The sequence below is a fragment of the Accipiter gentilis genome, chromosome 24, assembly GCF_929443795.1.
Source record: "Accipiter gentilis chromosome 24, bAccGen1.1, whole genome shotgun sequence".
Lineage (NCBI taxonomy): Eukaryota > Metazoa > Chordata > Aves > Accipitriformes > Accipitridae > Astur > Astur gentilis.
Genome location: NC_064903.1, coordinates 14,852,241 through 14,872,556, shown reverse-complemented (window position 1 = coordinate 14,872,556; position 20,316 = coordinate 14,852,241). Strand labels below are relative to the sequence as shown.

The 20,316-nt window shown below is 46.7% G+C and overlaps 1 protein-coding gene across 1 annotated transcript; it reads right to left on the bottom strand.

Annotated features, from left to right (window-relative positions):
- Positions 1–15,370: 15,370 nt before the first annotated feature.
- Positions 15,371–20,023, bottom strand: LOC126050100 (protein FAM162B-like). Its single transcript, XM_049827546.1, has 4 exons — positions 19,741–20,023; positions 17,771–17,876; positions 17,074–17,182; positions 15,371–16,421 (listed from the first exon to the last, which is right to left on the bottom strand). The coding sequence occupies exons 1-4, from the start codon at positions 19,871–19,873 to the stop codon at positions 16,317–16,319; spliced, it is 453 nt and encodes a 150-aa protein (XP_049683503.1). The 5' UTR covers positions 19,874–20,023; the 3' UTR covers positions 15,371–16,316.
- Between the last annotated feature and the right edge of the window lie 293 nt (positions 20,024–20,316).

Sequence of the window (20,316 nt, the reverse complement as noted above, 5' to 3'; positions counted from 1 at the left end):
GTTTACCAGTCTGGGAGAATGTCCTTGATCCAGGAAGACATAAAGCCTACCCAGACCTGTTGCCAACTCTGTGTGTGCTGTTTTTTGGAAAAATCTAGTTTAATGAATGTAAGGCAGCTTCCCACATGAGCCACGGTGATGCATACCAGTCCCACCTGCCACCTCGCACTGAGCATTACACAAACAGAGGCGCTGGGTAGCAATAAGACGGGCACCTGGATTTTCCCTTATGGAATACTAGCAATAAATTGGCTGGGACACAAACTCCCAGTTGGATTAACTCTTAGTAATTTCACATTTCTAAGATCATTCCTTGCAAAAGCTACAAACAGGCTAAAAAACCACCTCTTTGTGTTCCTGCTGACTTCCTTCCTTGGGCAACTCTCTGTTTGGAGCTGGCTTCAACTTCTGTGTTGTTCATTCTCAATGCCTTTTGTTCCTTATTAGAAACCTATTCTGCATTGAAATTTCTTGTTTTAAAACTAACAATAAAAAGCAGAGAGAAGTTACGTGGGACTGGAAAAACTTTCAGCTCTTCAAGATGACAACAAATGGAGGTTCTGTCCAAGTCAAGAAAATGACTTTTAGGTTTGTCTTTTAGGAACTGAATAAGAGACCCTGCACTTTCTCATAGTCTCAAAACTGAGATGAAAATCTAAAGAGTGCTACCTCTAAAATGGTCAGGTTATTAACTTCTGCGCTAAGAATATTTGCTGAATTATAGCTTATTTCGAACAATAGGCATCTTTTATTAAGAAACTCAACTTGGATAATCAAGAACCACCCATTGTGACATGAATGAAGTGTGTTCTCCAGAGATACAATGACTTTCTTAACCAGTGCTGTGCCTCAACAAAATGGCAATACATCCCTGACTTGGCAAATATGACTTTGGAAAAGAAAAGTTGTATGGTATTTTATTTATTTATTTATTTATTGCAGTCAGATGAAATTGTTTGTTAAATTAAGTCAAAGTCTTAAGGAGTAATAAATAGTGAACAAACAACAGGCCTAATGGACCAACGCTAAAAGCAGAGTCCCTCTTCCAAACTGTCAGCACCACCTGCAAACTTCAATGTTTCATTCCGAAAGAGCAAAAATATGAAAGAAGGCTACACTTTCCTCTCTTTTCAAACAACACTTAACTCTTAATAAGTCAGAGTTAGAAGCTAGTGAAAAGATTGCTGACAGCTTCTCTGTCTCACTGTTGATGAGAATGAGCCTTGTTTGCTATCACTTCTTTGTAGTAAAGCTTTTGGGATCTGGCAGACAGATCTTCAGGATGAATTTGCTGTTTTCTACAGAATTCATCATTGCGGTTTTGGCCAGGTTAGGTGGCCCTGAGGTGAGCACAGCTGGGCACAGCTAAGCCTTACCCCATGTTTCCTTCCAGGCTTGGAACCACCTTCACACAAAACACAGCTAATGAGTGCACCAAGCCAGCCCTCAAGGCCAAGATGTCCTGTCCTGGGGATCCTGCACTCACCACCAAGCAGGAGACTTCAACAGGGAAACTTGACCAGAAAAATTCACTGCAAGGCAACAAACACCATATGAGCTAAAAAAAATCATCTTTATGCACAGGGAGAGATCTGAGGAGGTGCCCAGGTCTCCCTGCAGGTGTCAGGGGGATAAACATAAGCAGCCAGTTTCATAAAATATAGTGAAAAAAATTCAGGAAAGGTAAATTTCTTGTTTGTTCAGCCTGGAAAGAAATGGAGGCGCTGATCTGCACTCTGCAGTCCGGGAAGCTTGACTCTTTGGGTGCCTTTTGCACAAGACAGCAATATCAGAGATCTGCACATTTGTCAGCTCTTAACACTTAATGGACTCCCAGTAGAGCTTAGTTTTACCCTATTTGGTACAAGTTTATATCAGCCGAGCTTTGCTCATGGAACAGCAGTAAGAGGGGTGAAATTTTTAGAGTCCATACAAGGTAGACATTTCAAGCCAGGTGTCAAGAATCTTCCAAATAAACGATTTTTCCTTGCCATCTGTAAAAGCTAGGCTCTTATTTCCACTCCCTGTGAGTTTGCCCACCTCCTGTGGTAGCAGGGCATGCTCTGGCAGCAGATCTTTGCCAATGCTGGCAGCTGTGCTGGGGCAACATGACCCCTGAGCTTCGCAAGTCACAGCAGTGGACTGTGGGATTTGCTTTTGGACTCGCAACAAAGAGAAATCTGTTTTAAAAGATTCTCTTGACTGAACTACAAAACGGTTTCTTTCTTCTTTTGTAAGCCTGTGATATTCTTACAAAGAATAGACAAAAAACATTGAGTTTACATTAAGTTTACTTTGTGTATCTAAGTGGTGCACCAGGACATACCACCCTTTATAACAACATAATTACATCAGCCAGCAGTATGAAGCAAAACATTCTCTCTGCAACTTTCATGGTTGTGTCTTTTCTCTGCTTCCACAGAGGTTATGGATGGAGGTGTACTTTTTTTTTTACTATTACTGGATGTGATGAAGTTCTATTTTTTAATGATTGAACCACTGTCTTTTGAAAGGCAGATTTTTCCTCTTTTTTGCCATTGATATAACATTGTTATGTTGTTTGCAGGAATTACGGGTTTTATCTTCCTGTCAACAAAACATGCATGCAAATAGACTTAGATTATTTATAGAGCAACATCAAATTAAACTGCTTGTATAATGACTTAAAACTGGTTATCGCCATCCTGCATAATATCTGTTTAAACACACCGCTTGCAACAAGCTTTCCCAATCAAAGGAGGAAACAAAAACACAATGTCACTAATTTTATGCATGCCATAATGTGCAGTTCAGCTCTCAGCATTGAGACCCTGTGCAGTGCAGGAGAGTGACACTGTTTTTACCATTATATGCTCTTGATCTTCTACACAGCTCTTTGGAGAGTACTGTATTGGCCAAATTTCAGATATCAGGGCTCAGACACGTTTGAAAAACTGATGGAGACATTCAGGCACATTCTCTTGTTCCTGCCATGCAGTACAGGAATCTCGGATGAAGGCTGGGAGCTGCAGGAGCAGGGTCTATCCAGACCTATCCTGTCTACAAGTTCTATCCAGATTGAGGATGGGACATTCAGGACAACTGGGGTTATTCAGTCACACCACAGAGCATTTTAAACACCCACAAACCTCTGTGGGGCACAGGCGGGTGGGTGGGCAAAGGCAACCTGCCGGGCTCTGAGACAGCCACCTCCTGGCCCATCTGAGCCACGCAAGGAGTAGCAGCAGGTCTGCGTGACCGGGACACGCTGTGGGTCGGTTTTCTCTTCACGCAGATAAGCTGTTGCCCCCAACACCTGCCCCCACCAGCCAGCATGTCCCCACGGCACCGCATTTGGCAGAGCTTCGCTGGTTTGCAGCACTTCAGTTGCCTACTGGAGCCTGGCACTAGGCTGCTTTCCCTAGGAAAACAGCAAGCCCCACATTTTGGGCTGTCCTTCCTGGCTTAGCCTCATCTGTTCGCATTAACTGAAGGCTATTAAAATCATCAAGTGCTTCAGAAATGGCTTTTGTCAGTAATACAGCTGCTTCCTGGCTGCCTTCCCTCTGGCCAGAGCTACAGTGCAGACTGCAAGGAGCCTCACCCTGACATCACGAAAGCCACCTCTATCAATTTCCAAACTTTCCTGCTTGCCTCATGTGTCCATACATGTGTAACAGAAGCAAGACAGTGTCCTTAAACCAGCAACATAGCTACACTGAACATCTGAGAGACAGAAGAGTTACCCACACCGACAGCTCATAACTACATTGCCTTTGCTGGAAGCCATGGGGAGCCCCAAACTAGCTGCAAACTCAGCAGTTATTTAAAAACAACAACAACAACAACAAAACAAACCAAAACCTGCACCCACTGCCTGAGCAGTTGCAAGCTCAAAAGCCTGATAAATGTCCAAGGGGGTGAGGGCAAGCAGCACATTTGATGAGAAGGGCTTTTGGACGTGGGTGAGGAACTCGTGGTCCAGAGCAGCTCGCAGAGGCAGAGCACACATGGTGCACCAGGGATGCTGGCTCTGAGCAAGGAGAGGCTGCTCAGCACTCACAGGGCAGTCCTCATCACACTGAAGCATGTAAGAGTCTGACAGGAAATAAATTGGACCTTCAGTCAACCATTTAGAAGTGTTAGAAACTCCCCAGTGCAGGTCATTTAATTTGGTAAGAAAAAAATAGAGGTGGATTATTATTTTTCCTGCCTCCCTGACTATTTTTACCTCTTGGACTCACTCTGCTGGTGATGGAGGAGCTGATGCCATAGAAAGAGTAATTTTGGTGGCTTCAGTCCACACAGAAGCAGGAATCGACCTCTCTTTCTATGAGCTCCCATTTTTCCTGAACAGTTTAACAATGCTGGGTTTGAAGTGTTGCCATTTACTCATAGAAGAAAGTGCAAAGGGACAAATTCTTCTCTTTCATATTTGTTTTCCATCATAACTACAGCTCTGGTTTGTGTCACTCCTACACTCAAAAAATAGTGGCAGTCAAAGGGCAGGTATTCCCTTGCAAAACTAATGCCGGTGGCCAGTATGGATTAGGCAGGGCAGGCGGGTAAGGAGGAGCAGAGCCCTCCTGCCCTCCCAGGATGATCTTCTACCTTCACTCCCTGCACGCCCCTGCTAGAAAGAGGAGAAGGAAACCATCCCTCATTTCCAAAACTCTCACTGAAATTTAAGAGCTGTGAAAAACTGAATAAATTGTCGTCCCTCAAAGGGAAAAAGGCCAAGGGGAGGAAAAATAGAGACACTTATGGATCCTACATGAAGTCAGTTTTGCACCAACAAAGACCTACTTAAAATGGGAGCAAGTCCTACCCTCAGAGCCCACTCACTGCCTTCTGTTCAGGGCAAATTTGCTTTCTCAACATTTCCCAGCAAGATTATGGATTCACTGAACTTTAAAAGTGATTAATCAGCACAGTGCTGGCCGGCAGCAAAGACAGGAGCAGTTCTGAGAGCATTTCCTAAGCTGCCAGCCTCCCTCTGAAAGCCACCTGGATGTGCTGCTGCTTCTCGCAATCCTCACAGATGCCCCAAAGGTGATAGTATTTCTAACAATCCCTGCCTGTTCCTTGACTGTGTAATAGATGAACTGCCTCTAATGGCTACAAGATTTCACCCACAGGTGTAAAATAAACCAAGGTCAAAATCCTTTATTTGAGACAAGATGTATTGATTGACAGCCTGGATGCTAAACAGGCTAAAAAAAAAATTATAACACTAAACCTACAGTGTTGGGAAAACCTTTGAGCTCTGAGGATAGATTTTACACATCCTGCTGAAACTTGCAGGCAAAGTGTTGGCACAGGGGGGCTTCCTTAAATCAAATTATCATATTTCTCTGAAGGTGTAAACTACCTGGTCTGTACCCATGTGTTGCAGCCACATGGGGTAGGCGTGATGTTGGAAAGACTTCTACAGCCAAGGAAGTCCCTAAAGGTCTGGGCCAGAGGACCTTGCTCCCTGCACCCCTGCAGCCACTATTTTTTGGTGGCCCAGGTGGCAATGCTGATGTGGAAACCAGTGGCCAAATGGGCCCTGTGGCAGGGCTGGGGAGATTCACACCACTCACACTGTTGCTCCAGCCTCTCAGCAATGTGAGGCTGTGCTTCCCTGAAACCACAGCAACCAGAGATTTACTTGAAAAACAAAGAAATGCTGCATTTCTGGCAGAGGAGATAGCAGCTTCTGCAAGGTGTGAGTGTGCTGTCTTCCTGTATCCCTGATCAAATCTGGACCAGATTCAGTCTCTGTCCAACTGCATAGTGCAAACTCGTTATTAACAAAGCTGCAGGATTAAGCAGGAGAGGAAACGTCTCTGTGTATGTGAGCACGAATCCCAGCTGGCCAACAGCAGCCACTGCTAGTGAACCACTGTAAGGAGGAAGCACTTCCCAACCCACCTCCATGTCACATGTACCCCTACTAAGGTCAGATAACCCAGTAACAGCAGTTTCCCTCTTTCAGCCCTACTCTGCAGGGCAGGTTTAGTCCCTGTCACCACAGTGGGACCTGGGTGCCGTGGTCAGTGGCTGCCACCCAGGGCAGGGGGCTGCAATACCAGGGAGGGGACGTGCATGGTCTGGGCTGCATGGCTCCAGCCCAGCTCCTCAGCACCACAACTGACATTAAAAACCCCCGACAGACAACCACACAGCATACTCTGCTGAGATGAAGCTTCTGGGTAGGAAAAAAGAGACCTGGCATTTCTTTGGACAGGCAGCACTGCTCAGCGAGTCCCTTTCCACACCCAGAAACTGGGTTTTGTGACCTAATGGAGGAGGTTGCCAGTAAACCACTGAAGAGCCTGGAGAGATTTGCTCAGTGGTGGAGGTAATCTGAGCGAGGAGGGGCACTGATATCTGCTGGTGTAAGGAGATAGATTACCAGCTGTTTGGCTGGACCCTGAGCTTCCTACTTGGAAAGGTGAAAGAGGGAAGAAAAAAAAAGTCAAACAAGGACTGTAAAGCCTGCCTGGATAGAAACTTGGGCCCTGCTTTCTCCTCCCCACTTGACAGCTTTCGCATTTTAACTGAACCATAACATTAATAAACAATGTATCGTGTGTTCTTGCTTTCACAGGCTTTTCACTGACATGTTGACGTTCAGTTTCTCATCCTTTTTTAATATAAAACCTGAGCAGAGCGTCAGGACTCTTCCTGCAGTTAGAGCTGACAGCTTGGAGTTTTCACTCATCACGGCTAAAGGCATTAATAAAAGCTATTTTGCTCACGTGCATGAAGTTGAACCTGGGCTTAATGGCTTTTTCTGCCACAAGAATAAAAAAAAATTAAAACAGTATATTCTGGAACTACTTAAATCTTCAACAAGTAACTGAATGAATGGTGAGCCAAAGGGAGGATAAAGTTTTTACTAAAATGCACTCAGGCCTCCGAGCAGAACTTGAGAAATGAGAAAATGCCAGGAGGGAGCTTTCTCTGCAGCAGGCTATTGTTGTAGAGCCTGCAAATTGTACTTAAACACTGAATTGCTCCATTGTTAGAAGCACTTAAAACATAAAACCGAGCAGAAACAGGTTTCCTTGTTCTGGCTGTCGGAGGTGGTGGAGCTTTTAGATAAATTATTATGCAAATCTGCCTCTAGTTTCAACCTAGGTTAAAAGCTATTCGTCAGTCAATTAAAATCGGAGTCTCTAAAGGTTCTTGCACCAAGCTTAACTTTCCATAGATGTCAGGCTGTGGTTTTTGCATCTTAAAATGCAGCTAGAAGTCCCGTTCCTCTGTCATAAGAGATGGGGAGGACACTAGGAGGATGCTGGTGCAGGTGCACCGGAGGAGCGGGCATGCCCTGAGCTGGCCACTGCAGTCACCCTAGCAAGGTCCACCCGAAAATCCCACCCCAGACCAAGGGCTGACAGTCTGCGTGGATGCCACCTGGCTAAGAGCAGAGCATTTGGCAGGTTGATATGGGTGGCCTTAGATGGGGCAGAGCTACGGATCAGATGCATCCTTGGGACACGATTCCTGGTTTTCTGGCAGGGCACCAGCTCAGAGCAGTGCCCAAAACCAGGGCCCAAGCACAGCTGGCAGCTAGAGTGAAGCAGGAGTGCTTCAGCCTCAAAAACTTCACTAACCCTCTGTCCAGAGGCTCACAAGGCTTTTTCATGCCTCAGGAGATATTCAGGAGGTGCTGCCAGCCCTGTGTCAGGCTGCTCTGCGCTCAGCTCAGGCCTTGCACAGCCCGCAGAGCATTAATTCTTCTCCTCCCCACAAGCACTGGCTGTGCCACTCCCACCTGGAGCACAGTGAAGGGTTCACCAGCTTTTACAGCAGCAAATTTGGAGGGTGCACAGTAGCACTTAACACGCCCGTGAGCACGCCCAACACCGCTGTGTCCTGCGTTCTGGCAGCAGGGAGAGCCAGGGGCTCCGAGTTCTCCACCATGGCACCAAGCTGCCCAGCCCTACGGTCCCCCACTGCTTCACTCCCTGCCTCTATCACAAAAAACATCTGTAATGACTAAGACACATACCACACAATCCTCCTTTTTCTAAGGCACTTGGTCTATACTTCCAAAATGAAGCATCAAATGGTGCATAGTTCAAAACCACAGAATTTTGCACTTCATAGCAGGGCAGTTTACATGAACTTGTGTTTCCAACTCCCTCATCTCAGACCACTAGCTGTTACCTGCTCCTCCACCTCTTCAGAGCAAAGCCCGCGTCTCTGGAAGACCAGTGCTGTACAACTGCTCCTGAGTTTGTGGAGCCAGATAAACAGTACACAGTTGATTTAAACACACCATTTTACAGCTGGCAGAAAGGTTTCCCCTTCAGCAACAGGCTTTTATCGGCCGGTACGTGAGTCGGTCGATAAAATGCATAAGTATGCTGTTAGTCAGGATGCACGATGTGTGTGATGAGCAATGCAAACAGTGCCAAGCCCTTCCCTACGGGAACCAGGTTTGCCAGGGAAGCCCAGGCTGCAAACAGTGCTCATCTCACACTCGGCAAAACCTGAGCAAATAACAGTGACACCCAGCCAAACACCCCAAAGCTGGTGAGCACCCGAATTGCCCCAGCCACACAGCATCCAGGGGGATCGGTGCTGGGGACTTGGGGACACTAATAGTGGGCTGAAATCTGGCATATGACACAGCTCACACTCCGGCAAGGGCAGCAAGATGATGAGTGGGATAATGGAGGATAATAGCTGTACAGTTAGAAATCATAATGGTTCGGTCTACGCAGAGGGTTAGTTTCCAAGAGAGCCGTTATCTCAGCTCTGCCTGGATGTCAGAGCTCCTATGCCTGTTTTATTGGTTAAGTACATGGTTTTATTGCTGTTTATAGAAGTATGCCTGCATACAGAGCAGCAAGGGAATGCATTAGCTGGGAAGCGCTGAGCTTGCACCGAGTGCTGTGTGAGAGCATCCAGACCCCAGCCAAGCCTCCATGAGAGGGCTGATAAGTGCATGGGGGGGGCTGCCCTAATTTCCAGGTCATGACCCCTGGCTGATGTGTAAAAGCAACTCAAATCACTTTCCCTTGTTGACAAAAATGCTGTTAATAGGGAGGAGGAAGTCAGAGGAAGAGGGAGCGAAGCCCTCCCTTCTCTCATGTCACCCTTGGGCTATTTCTGGTACATTCCAATGGGAATCCCACAGGGGCTAGCCGCCACAGCAGGGTCTTACATAGAGCCCAGCAGCATCTCCAGGCCCCTGGGTGATGGGGGACCCCTTCTCAGAACCCCAAACCCCAGACCCTAAACTTCATTCATCCCAAGTCCTCAGGTCTAAGAGCAAAACAAGCCCATAAAGGATGATGCCCACGCCACCTGCGCTTGCCTCCTCTCAGGGCAGCCCTGCTCGCAGGGGTGCAGATTTCCCCACCTCTAAAAAGGATGACAGTGCACTGACTGCCATTGTGGTGTTCTTTAGGAGCCGCTGAGGACGGCAGAGGTTAGATCCCCCAGTAGCAGTAGGGAAGCAGAGTCTTGGCTGCCTCTTCCCAGTGCAAAACTTTCAGCTTCTTTCAATGGGGCTGAAAGCAAAATTTGCATCATTCTTCCTTCAGATGAGACAGCCACACTATTTCACTCTGTCTCAAGGGAACCTTACTTTTGAGATAAAGGTAGGCTGCAGAGATTTTTACCTTCCTTTATGTAAATATACGTGTAAAGGAAAAAACCTGAGGGATATTGCAAATCATTTTCCAGGCTGGTGCATAACTTTTGTGCATGAAAAGTGGTTCTGGAGATGGGTGACTCAGGCTCATGTGCATGCACGCTTTTTCCAGGGTTGATTTTTATTTTTTTTTAATTATTATTACTATTTCTCTCTGACTAATTGAAGCAAAATAAAATATTTGGGCTCAAGGTGTTCTGCTGAACACTCCGTCCTAGTTCTTCCCAAAGAAGACCAGCCCTAAGGTAGTCCCTGTACATTAAGAACTTCTTAAAAAGAAGGCCAGTGTCCCACGTGATGAATACTGCAGAGTTTGCGTGTTGTGGGAAGTCCAGAGGGCGATGAACCACAGCAACTGCCTGTGCTGGTGGGTTGAGCAGAGGAAGGATGTGACAGCAGGGTGGATGCCCTGTTCTGCTTGGCCTCCCTGCAGCCAGGCACCCCATTCCCAGCCCCATCACCCCATGGGCAGGTGAAAGCCCCAGGCTGTGGGACTGCAGCTCTCACCTGTGCTGACTGAGCCGATGCTGTCCCGGGAGCCCCTGAGCAGCTGGGATCTCACAGCCTGGCTTTTGGGAGGATGACACCATCTGCTGCAGAGCACCCAGGTGCCAGGTCAGAGGTTCGCCCGGAGCAAAGGACACCCGGAGGGAATCAGCCACCTTTGGGGAGTGGTACACAAAGCACCATCTGAGCAGCAGCTGTCTCTGCTCCTCACCCTGTGCAGTTTGCTCCGTGGCTCCCAGAGCCCACCTTGGCAGGACACCTGTGTCCTCCCAGCAGCAGCAGACACTCGCACGTCCAGCTGTCACCCACGGAAGTCCACAGACACATGAACTTCACCCGAAATGAGCTCAAGATCCCTCCCTGGTGCATTCAGCAAAGGCAACAAGAAGCAAGCAGATTAAAAACTCCTCAAACACTAAACATTAGCAGCTACAGAAAGGCTGTGGGAATTGGCACATTAGATACTGCAGCTGCACAGGCAGCTTCTTGCCCATTTCTGCAGAGTTTCACTGTGCGGCTCTTGCCAGCCCCACAGCATCCCACTGCCCATGCGTAGGCTCATGCCACAGCAGTGGGCACCCAGCGGTCCCCAGCTCACAGCATCCCCAGTGCCACCTGCACAACAGTTCTTAGGAGAAGAAAAAAGGAAACGAGTGGGAGAGAACAACATGCAATAGTTGTATTTTTGCTTTGCATTAATGTCTGTTTGTCAAGTAAAATTGCCCTCTCATGGGGCTTAGAGCACTGAAATGCTGGGATATTTAACTGCCTACCTTTCAAGGTTTACTCCAGCGCCTTAGTACAGTCTGAAACCATTCTGGAGATTGTTCCACTCCCCCTGAGCAGCATTGCTTTAATGATATCTTTACGGCCCTAATGGATGTCCTTTGTAAAGATTATAGCCCTACTGTTAGAAAACTGTTGCAGGACAATGCTTAGACAATGATAAAATAGCTACCAGGGAGCTAGGAGATCGGTGTAACTGTGGTGCAATTCACAGTGCACCAGGAGAGTTGTGTTTGCATTCATACATTCTGTGGAAACAGAAACATGAACCATTAGGAATGATTGTAATTAGCATATGACTAATTCATTGGGTTATTTTGGTTTCCATTTCATTTAGAAAAAGTCTCAGGACGATACATCATCTGGGAGAAGTATATTACAGACCAGCATGCAAATCCCTCAATTTTCCGGTTTAGTCCCACCAGCAGTTTCTGATAACTCTGCTCATGCTGCAGAGCATACACAAGCCATGAGTGAACCCACCTCTTTTCTATGAAGTCCTGTTCCAGCCTGACCTCCTCCCTATGGCAAGCCCTCACACACAGAGCAAACAGCAGTCCCTGCCCAAATAGCTCAAGGTTTGGGTTCCTTCACTGAGGAACACAGTGCTGCAGAGGAAGAGTCAGATCCCAGCTTTGGATTTCCATGTAGAAAGCTGTCTCACACACAGGCAAGGTGTGGAGCCAGCTAGACTAATGTAATGACGAGATTTGTGTCCAGATCCTTCACAGACTGAAGAAATTAAATGGTCAGGTCCTTTCAGAGCCCTTCAGGAGCTACCTACTCACCATATGACTGTCACAGGGGTTTTGCAGTAAATCACAGAGCACTAATGATCATCAAACTACTTAACCATGGAAAATTGCTTTAATGCTACCTCAATGCATTAATGAATGATCCATTAATTAATTCAAATCTTTGAACATTGGCCTTGCTTTCCTGCTAGGCTAGAATGACTTTGTGCCAAATCCAGACAGGAAAGTGGTGTTTAAGCCATGTCTGAAATCATGATGGGCATGAGGACCCCAGATACCTGTGGGCCAGAAGGAGCCAGTGCTTATTTGCTGCAATTATGCTGAGCAAAGGAGAAAGCATGAGGCTGCTCCAAGCTGGAAAGATCTTTGTGGTAAGAAGGAGCAGGTCCTTTTACAGATCCAAACCAACATTGCATCTTACCCAGAGAAGACCTTCAACTTTGAAGCTCATTTGAGCTGACCCTTGTCAGTCTCAGGAACAAAAGCAGATTTGCAACCACTGGCTGGCCATGCTGCTCCTGCAGGTGCTGGTGCCTTGGGCACAGACAGAGGAGAACAAGTTTCTGATGCATAACCACTGCTTTTTAATTTTCCAGGGTAGTCAGTAAAACCTGGAAAGCTTTTACATCCTTTCTTTCTGCAAAAGTACTAGATTATTGATTCTATGCTAAAACAAACAAACAAAAAAATCTATTTGGATTGTTTATGAAGAGGCTACTAGTGTAGTAAATTGCTTGATACAGGAATAAATTCACTATAGTGTCAGTCACTTAAACGGCCAGTAAGTCAGTGATACCCACCAAGCAATGGTTAGAAAATATGGGTGTTTTGAACATAGCAGGAATCCAACTGCAAACAATAGCTGAAGGGTGACTGGTTACACACAGGAAAGAGTTGAGACGAGATATTTTATATTCCATACTGAACACAACACCCAATGCCTGGAAGCTGAAGCTGGGTGCATTCAGCCTTAAAATAAGCAGCAGTTCCCAAGCTTGGTGGGAGACTAAATACTTAAAGACTTCCCCATTCTTTCAAATGAGGTCTTTCTGAATGGCAAGATTTCACCTGCATCCAGAGAAAAACTCTTTTGCAAGTGCAGAATCATGTCAGCCTTGCTGCATCCCAGAAGAGTTGCACATAGCTGATGGATGGAAAGAAATCAAGCACCACTAGAAACCCCCTGAGCAGGTCCAAAAGAGAGTCAAAATGAGCAAGGAAGGGACTGAGATCTCCTGAGCTTAGGCTTTCCTATCTCACACCTTTTCTCTGGGACACTGGTATGCTCACTATGCGGAGCCTCCTGTACAAGCTTGATCTCACACCACATTAGCAGAAGAAAGCTTGGTGCACCCAGCTCTGCCCCACAGCAGCCTGGCTCCCTGGGAAATCTGAGTCTCTAGAAGTCAGTGAAATTTAAAAAAATGGTGGATGATAACGTTAATCTACAGCCAGAAGGAACTGCAGCACTGATTTTAGTGGAAGCAGAATTAGACCAACTCCAGCTACTAGGGAAAATCTTCCCCAATAATTGTTACTATAATGCAAATCTCTATGGCACCAGCCACCAGCACATTGTTAACCATTTCCATATGGGAATTCATTAAAATGGCAAAAGTCCTGCAAGGGGAGAAGCATTCTTTCCTCCCAGTTCAGAGCAGTAAATGAGCAGGTGAGAGTTGAAAGGACTCACCCTTAGTCTCCCCAAGCATCACAGCAAACCTGCACACTCTCAGCTCTATCCCCTGCCTTGGAAAGGAATCAGCCCCTCACATTGTCCTCAGGGCTAGGCTGGGGAAACACGAGGCACGTTATTAAAAAGGGAAGAATAGCTCCTACCTAATAAAAACTCCCATCCCTTTTTTAAATGACTGGGGGATCAGGTCTGACACTGAAGCAATATAGATGGGAGGGGAAATAAAAAACCCCACACAACCGTAAAGGTGATGGGTGAGGATTAGCCAATCATACATTCAGGAAGCTGTGTTAATTAGAAGCTTTTTAAGAGAAGAGTCAAAGGACTTTGCAAACACAGATGGAAATGGATTTTAACAAGCAGTGCTAAGTCCCAGTGTTGGAGAGGGATCAGCTGCACAATGTCCTCTGCTGGCATCTCCAGTTACTACAGGGGACGGCTCCAACCGAGGCTGTGCTACACCAGCAGCCCCCCACCCCCCACCCAGTGCAAGCCAGCTGTTGGTCCGATTGATTTTTTGGGCAATATTATGATATTAAAATGAATAATCATGTAGTTGGGACTGATAAAGGATTATTCCCTACATAATAGTCATAGCTCTTTGTGAGAGCTCAGAAGCACCTGGGTCATCTGATTGCTCACAATTGGCCCATCATCAGTGGCTCAGGGAGAAGGAACTGATTTTTCCTTTTCCTTAAAAACAATGTGTAATGCAGCAGCTTTATGTACTAGTCAACAGAGACCCAGGCTGTTTAAGAGGATTTGGTAATAGCTCACACCTGAAGCAGTTTGGTTTTTCCCCAGGCAAAGGGAAGTGCAGAACAGAGTGTGGAACAAGTCACAATTAATTTGCTTGTTCTTTATATATGGTTATGGTCATCTCCTTTCCTGCTTAAGTCAAAGCAGCTCAGAACATGGATGTGGATTTGTTTACGAGCATTGAAAGGGGTTCCTTTAAGTATTACATATGCCTTCTTAAAAAGGGCACATGAAAGCCATTTAAGAATTAAAAAAAAAAAAAAAGTCTGATGAGCTGTTTTAGTTTATTCCCAAATGAACGCTAACTTTGAGGTAATTCTTGAGGTTTATTGCACTAAGAAAACCAGGTCATGTAAAATGAAAGAGCCCATATTACATGTGCAGACAAAAGTGCCTTCTCAGCAGAGACTTGTTCACTCTGTGCTTGTCCTAGACCATTATTTTCACTTCCCTGAGAAGCACTTCGTGAGGAATACTACAGGGAGCAGACATCACGTTTGGTGAATTGTACAGCACAGGGCTGTGAGTTGGAAACAAGGACTGCAAACACTGAGCTGTGACAGACGTAACATCCCCCTCGCACATGCTCCTCATCCTAAATTGGCATGCAATGTGGAGAAAAGTGTTCCTAAGTAGCATCAGAGGGAGAAAGCTGCCCAACAACCACAGGCACAGGAGATAGAGTCTCCCAGCCCAACAACCACTGACCGCCTGCCAATGCCCCAGCCCATCCTTGCGAGCAGTTTGTTCGTGTAGTGACACAGCAGCAGTAAGTGGACATGATTTTTGACACAATAAACCTCAGAGACCAGAGCAGGAACTTCCAGACTCCCCTGGAAGACAAGTGCAACTGCCCCAACTCATAAAACTTGCAAAGACCAACCCTTGGTGTGACGCTCAGGACATGGCACAAAGGCTAAGCGTGGTTACAACATTTGCCTTCTCTTATGGCAGCTGGGGTAAGATGGCTGGGGTTTGTCACTCCATGTCCCTTGGCACCCCATGCAGCACACCCAGCTCCACCAGCCTGTCTTAGAGGTCTTGAAGGGTTATGAATGACAGACAAGGGCTCAGACCTTCAGCACCCACAAGCATGAACTGGGGCCTATCTTGAAGGTAAATCACTTCATGAAAATGTAACTTTCAATATTTCATTAGGATCTCTCCCATCTGTTAAACATCATCCCAGAGAGTTTGGTGACACTTTAAATGAAGCTGTGAAGAGATGCATTTGTTTTAGATGTAATTGGACAGCTGTTTTATTATGAATTAATGAACTATGATGATTAAAAAGAATCCAGTTTTAGCAAACCATGTATTAACAATTACTCCTGACTAAAATCACAACTAAGGAAGTGCAAGGGAACTTTCATGACAATGACTGGAAGCAGAAGATGAAAACACAAAAGCAGTGAGGTGCAACAGGACAAGAGGTGCCTTCAGGCCAGGCTCCCTGCACCAGGCACAGGCTCCCCAGGCTGCCCCACAGCAACCAAAACAATCTGCGTGCCCACACTACCACTACACATCACCACCCCCTCCTCTGGCCCAAAGCCCCTTTTGGCCCAAATCAGTCAACAGGGTCTGCTCTCACTCCTCCATCTTCCCAGCACCTCTTCATTCTCATGGCCCCCCTCTCCCCTGGCCACGGGATCCCATGAGAGGCTGGGGAGGGAAAGGGGACAGCAATGGCAGCAGGCTCAGAAGTAGAGACAATTAACCTCTTTGTGACTGCATTTCAGACTCCATTTCCCCCTGCCCTGGGCCATTTTGGTCAAGGCTGTTTGCCTTAGAGGCATTGCACAGAATGGGATGCTCTCTGATCTAGGGCTGCATCCTTCCTGGCTGCAAGGAGGTGGCCCCACAGCCATGCTGAGCATCAGCAGCACCAGAAAAAGCTGATCCTGAGCTGGGGACTCCAACATTCACCCTTCCCACACTTTCCAGTTTAGAAGAGATTTCTATATTTCAGCTGAACCCAGTGCCGAAGACCAGAGGCCACAGAAAGCAGCTGTTGGAGTTTCCATAGGAGTTTCCCAGTTCATATGGAGCAGTTTTTAAGCAGTGAAGTCCTTGCCCTGAGAGAGTTTCAGTGAAAAAGCTCCAAAGAGTTAAATGAAGACAGGTACATATGCTAATCACTTATATCCTGCTGTTAAAATAAATCCGTTCCCAATCATTGTGGCTTCCCAGCTGCCTCCTGATCTTTCTCCACTTCAGCCCTCCATTTGGCCTTCTTTTCCATGTTCATCCTCAGCAGCGTATGATCCCTTTTAGCAGCCTTGAAAAGAAATGGTGAAAGTCATTACATGCACACCTTTCCTACCACTAGACTTCCCCACATTTGCACCACTTGCTTTGACACCCCACATTCTTTTTGATATTTTGCAATGACAGAAGTTAATGTGTTTCCTTGTTTTACCAAATTTTCAGCATTTGCAACTCTGATTAGCAGGAAAGTTACACTGTAAATTGTTTACAGGTGCACTGGGACTTGCAAGTCAGGGTGGAGACCCTCCTTCCCCACCAGTGGGATGGGCAGAAGTGTCACAGCTCTTGGTGGCCATGGTGGCATACAGGCTAGGTGGGCAGGACCGTCATGGCCCATGGATGCAGGGCAGGACTAGGTACCATTGACACTGTCTGAGCTAACTCCACAACCTTTGGACCGGCCTCTTGTTGAGATACCATGATACAGAGCATTGCACTGCACAGGTTTATGGCAAAATGGGTCAGAAGCAGTACATTAATCAGCAAGTTGTGCTTCCCCATGCCAATCTCTCCTCCAGAGAATGGAGTGATAGAAATCCTGTGCAAATATTGCTTACATGGACTTATTCTCAAACCTATCTGTCACGCTGGAGCTTATTTACAAAGAGAGCATAAATGGACCATACATTAAATGGATCAGTTCACCCAGAAACAATACTCACTTCTTTGCCTGTGATAACCATGGCCAAACAGCCCAGCAAGGTCAATGCAATCATGATGTAGCAAACCTTTATCCTGATACTGTTCCTTGCTGCATCAAGGACCTCAGACCTGCAGAGGACAGAACAGAGTTTCCATCCTGCAGCAGCATGTGTGAAATGAGTCCATGGGGAGCTAGGTAATGAAACCTCAAGTCTTCCAGCAACTGCCTATTAATGTACAATGTGTCTTTTAACAAAATACCTCAACAATTTGGTGAAACCATAGTCCAGATGTGAGGAACTCATTGCAGATGTCCGTCACCAAAGGTGTATATAGCCCCAACTTCTTTTTAAAATTTAAGCAGTGTTTTTAATTGCTAATCAATAAAAACTAACAAAGCATGCAAAAATCCAAAGTGAATGACAGTTTAGCATGGTGACATCTGAGTTACAAAGCCACTTGTCTTGCAAAAGACACTTCAGCTTAGTCTAAAACTAATGATATCTAAACCAAGCGAATCCAGTTTACTTCACCAGGCATGCCAAAAAGTTCATGTTTCCAAAAGTTCCGATTATTTTTGGACACCCGTAGCAGCAGACCCCATCAGCTTGGAGGAGCACTAACCCTCATCATGTGAGCACAATTCTGGGTAATGCAGACTGGGGCCTCAATCTGTATGTTCACAGCCAAAAGCATCATTCAGACAGGTCTACTTACGATATGTGCTTGGGAATGTCCTCCTCCTTTTTAAAGCGTCCTGCCCATACTAGCACCTTTTTATCAAAATTTGTAGGCTTTCTGTCATTTTTGAAAGGTTTGTAACCTGTAAGAGATTTTATAAAAGAAAACAATGAGCTAAGCTTAAAGAAGGGAAGAGGAAAAAAGCTGTCGTTACAGGGGGAAAAGGATTGAAAGTTCAGAATGGTACTTTTCTATTCTGTGAGAACCAAATGTGCTTTCTAACGTCAAAAGGACTCAGCAGCTGGTGTGAGATGCTTTGTTACATTTGCAGCTTATTTCATTTTGCTTACTTCCCCCCCCCCCCCCCCCCCTTTAGTATAGGTAGGTTTTAAACTAAAAATCTCTACTAACCTTCCTGATTAAGGTGGGAAAGGATGTGGGGGTGAAGTCACCAAAGCCCACAGCATCTTGCTTTTAAATGGCCCAACTAGGGAGTTAAGCAAACTGCCAGCAGCACTAATAACTCCTTGACAGCATCTCCCTCTAAAAGCGCTGAGGGAGAGATGTCTGTTAAAATACAGCCTGGTGGGAGGCTGGCAGTCATTCTCATGCAAGCTGGGTACCACATTACTGTACTCTAATGATGATACATTACACCCCACCAGACTACCACAGTGGTGCCATTAGCATGCTGTCACCCTGAGCACAATGAGAAAAGGGACTCTGGCTCCTCTTGATGGAAACAAGCCCAGTGACAAGCCACAATGAGGGCAGTGGCAGGGAGATCCTGCAAAAATAGGGTAAGCAATGGCTAGCTCAAATCCTGGCTTTTGCATTGCACACCTGTACAGGTAGTCATCACAAGGTAGCTGGGACTGCTCACACACCCAGGTAGGTGCACCCAAGATGCTAGGTTGTAGTGCCCTGTGCTCGCAAATGTTGGACTGGTGTTTAGAAATGCCCCATGGGTGACCAGGGCATGCAGGAAAGGACGGACATGAAGATGTCCCCAGTCTCCCTGTCCTGTACTCCCTGGCTGGTGCTGGATTGCTGGTGCTTGGTTGAAAGGAAATTACTGCCACTACAGAACAGGGCACAGGGAACATTTCTTCTGCCTGTATTGAGATGGTGAAATTACATTAAGTGCCTTGGCCCCAGGCCTGCTCATGCATGCCAGGACTTGTGAATGGCTGAAAAATCCCAGGGGCAAATCTTGGCACCCAGATCTTCAGTTAAATTTAATCTCCTGCTTCTCCTGTTTTCTTACAGAGTTCCAGTGAGACTAGGAGAGCTACATCTGAAGTACCAGCAAGTGTCTGAATCAGATCCGCAGCAAGCAGTAAGATGCATCACTAAAAAGGACAGGCTCCATCCCAGGGAAGACAAGGGCAAAACCCCATACTGGAAACCACAGCCGTCCCATGGGAGCACAGACAGCCCCATATAGCCCAGCCTTGCTAGGGTGAGAAGTCTGCAAAAGCACAGCCAAGGAGGTGGTGGTACAGATTAAAAAGAGAAGCTACCTCCATGCCAGGGAGTATGCCCATGTGGGAGCAGCCCATGCCCTCTGCCTGCCCCAAGCATGCACGGCTGTGGATGTAAATCTGGCAGGGAGTGTCAGGGGGAGCAGAGGGGTGCAAGACTGCCACTTGTACCAGCCCTGCACATGCAGGAATGTGCACTGGTCCTCCTCTGGAAACCTGGCAGCTGGGTAGGAGGAGGAGGAACATTCATTAATTTTTTTTAATTAACAGGTACCCTGACATGAAGTATCAGTTTGTATTTGCTGCCCTATGAGGAGGACTATTTAACACAAAAACTTTATCCCTGTACTAGTCAGAGCTCTCAATGTCCTCCATGGCTCGGGAGCATTTGCAACCCCAAGAGACGCAGCACTGCTAACACACCCACAGATGACAGCAAGGGTCATTTTCTCACCCTTTCCTGCAAATACCCTCTCCCTCCGTGCTGCAGCATGAACTAGCAACCGAAGCCTTTCTACCCACCTGGATTAGCCGTCTCCAAAGCCTCGTCCCGAGCGCCCTTCACTTTGTCACCGACAGCTCTGGCGGGGTGCAGGGCCGGCCAAGCCACCCACCGCCAAAGCCCGGGGCTGCGCCCCAGCAGCCCCCCCAGCATCCCAGTCCGGACCACCACCTCCCCACTTGCCTGGGAGCACGCAAGGGGACCAGCAGGAGACCAGAAGGCTGCTTCTAGGAGTTATTAACATAGAAGTTCCCCTTCCTGTAAGAAGGGAGTAACACGCGTTTCCACCCTGGCTGCCAACCGTTTTTGCTTGCGTCACGATGACTAGTTAAATTTATCACCCATGTTTACCAAAACGACACACCTTCCGAGCTAGGCAGGCAGAGATCACTGCTGCAGCAGCTCACGCCCAGCCCGGGCTCTGCCCCAGGCTCTCCGTCCCAGGGAGCTGCTCAGGGGAGCAATGAGTGTCTACGTTATTTTCTCAGTCCTTACTATGGTAGGACTAAAATAGGACAGCATGCTGTATTTCCCCAAAGATAGGCCTAGTGACTGCTAATTATCACAGCCGGTTAAGCTGTTAGAGTTTTTAATTG

Bases quoted from the DNA above. Each gene is read 5' to 3' on its own strand.
- LOC126050100 (XM_049827546.1), bottom strand. From the start codon at position 19,873: ATGCTGGGGGGGCTGCTGGGGCGCAGCCCCGGGCTTTGGCGGTGGGTG. The intron at 17,877-19,740 runs GTGGGTAGAAAG...AATCTCTTACAG, and splicing joins TTTGGAGACGGCTAATCCAG to GTTACAAACCTTTCAAAAAT. The intron at 16,422-17,073 runs GTGAGTATTGTT...TTTCTTTTCAAG, and splicing joins TGGTTATCACAGGCAAAGAA to GCTGCTAAAAGGGATCATAC.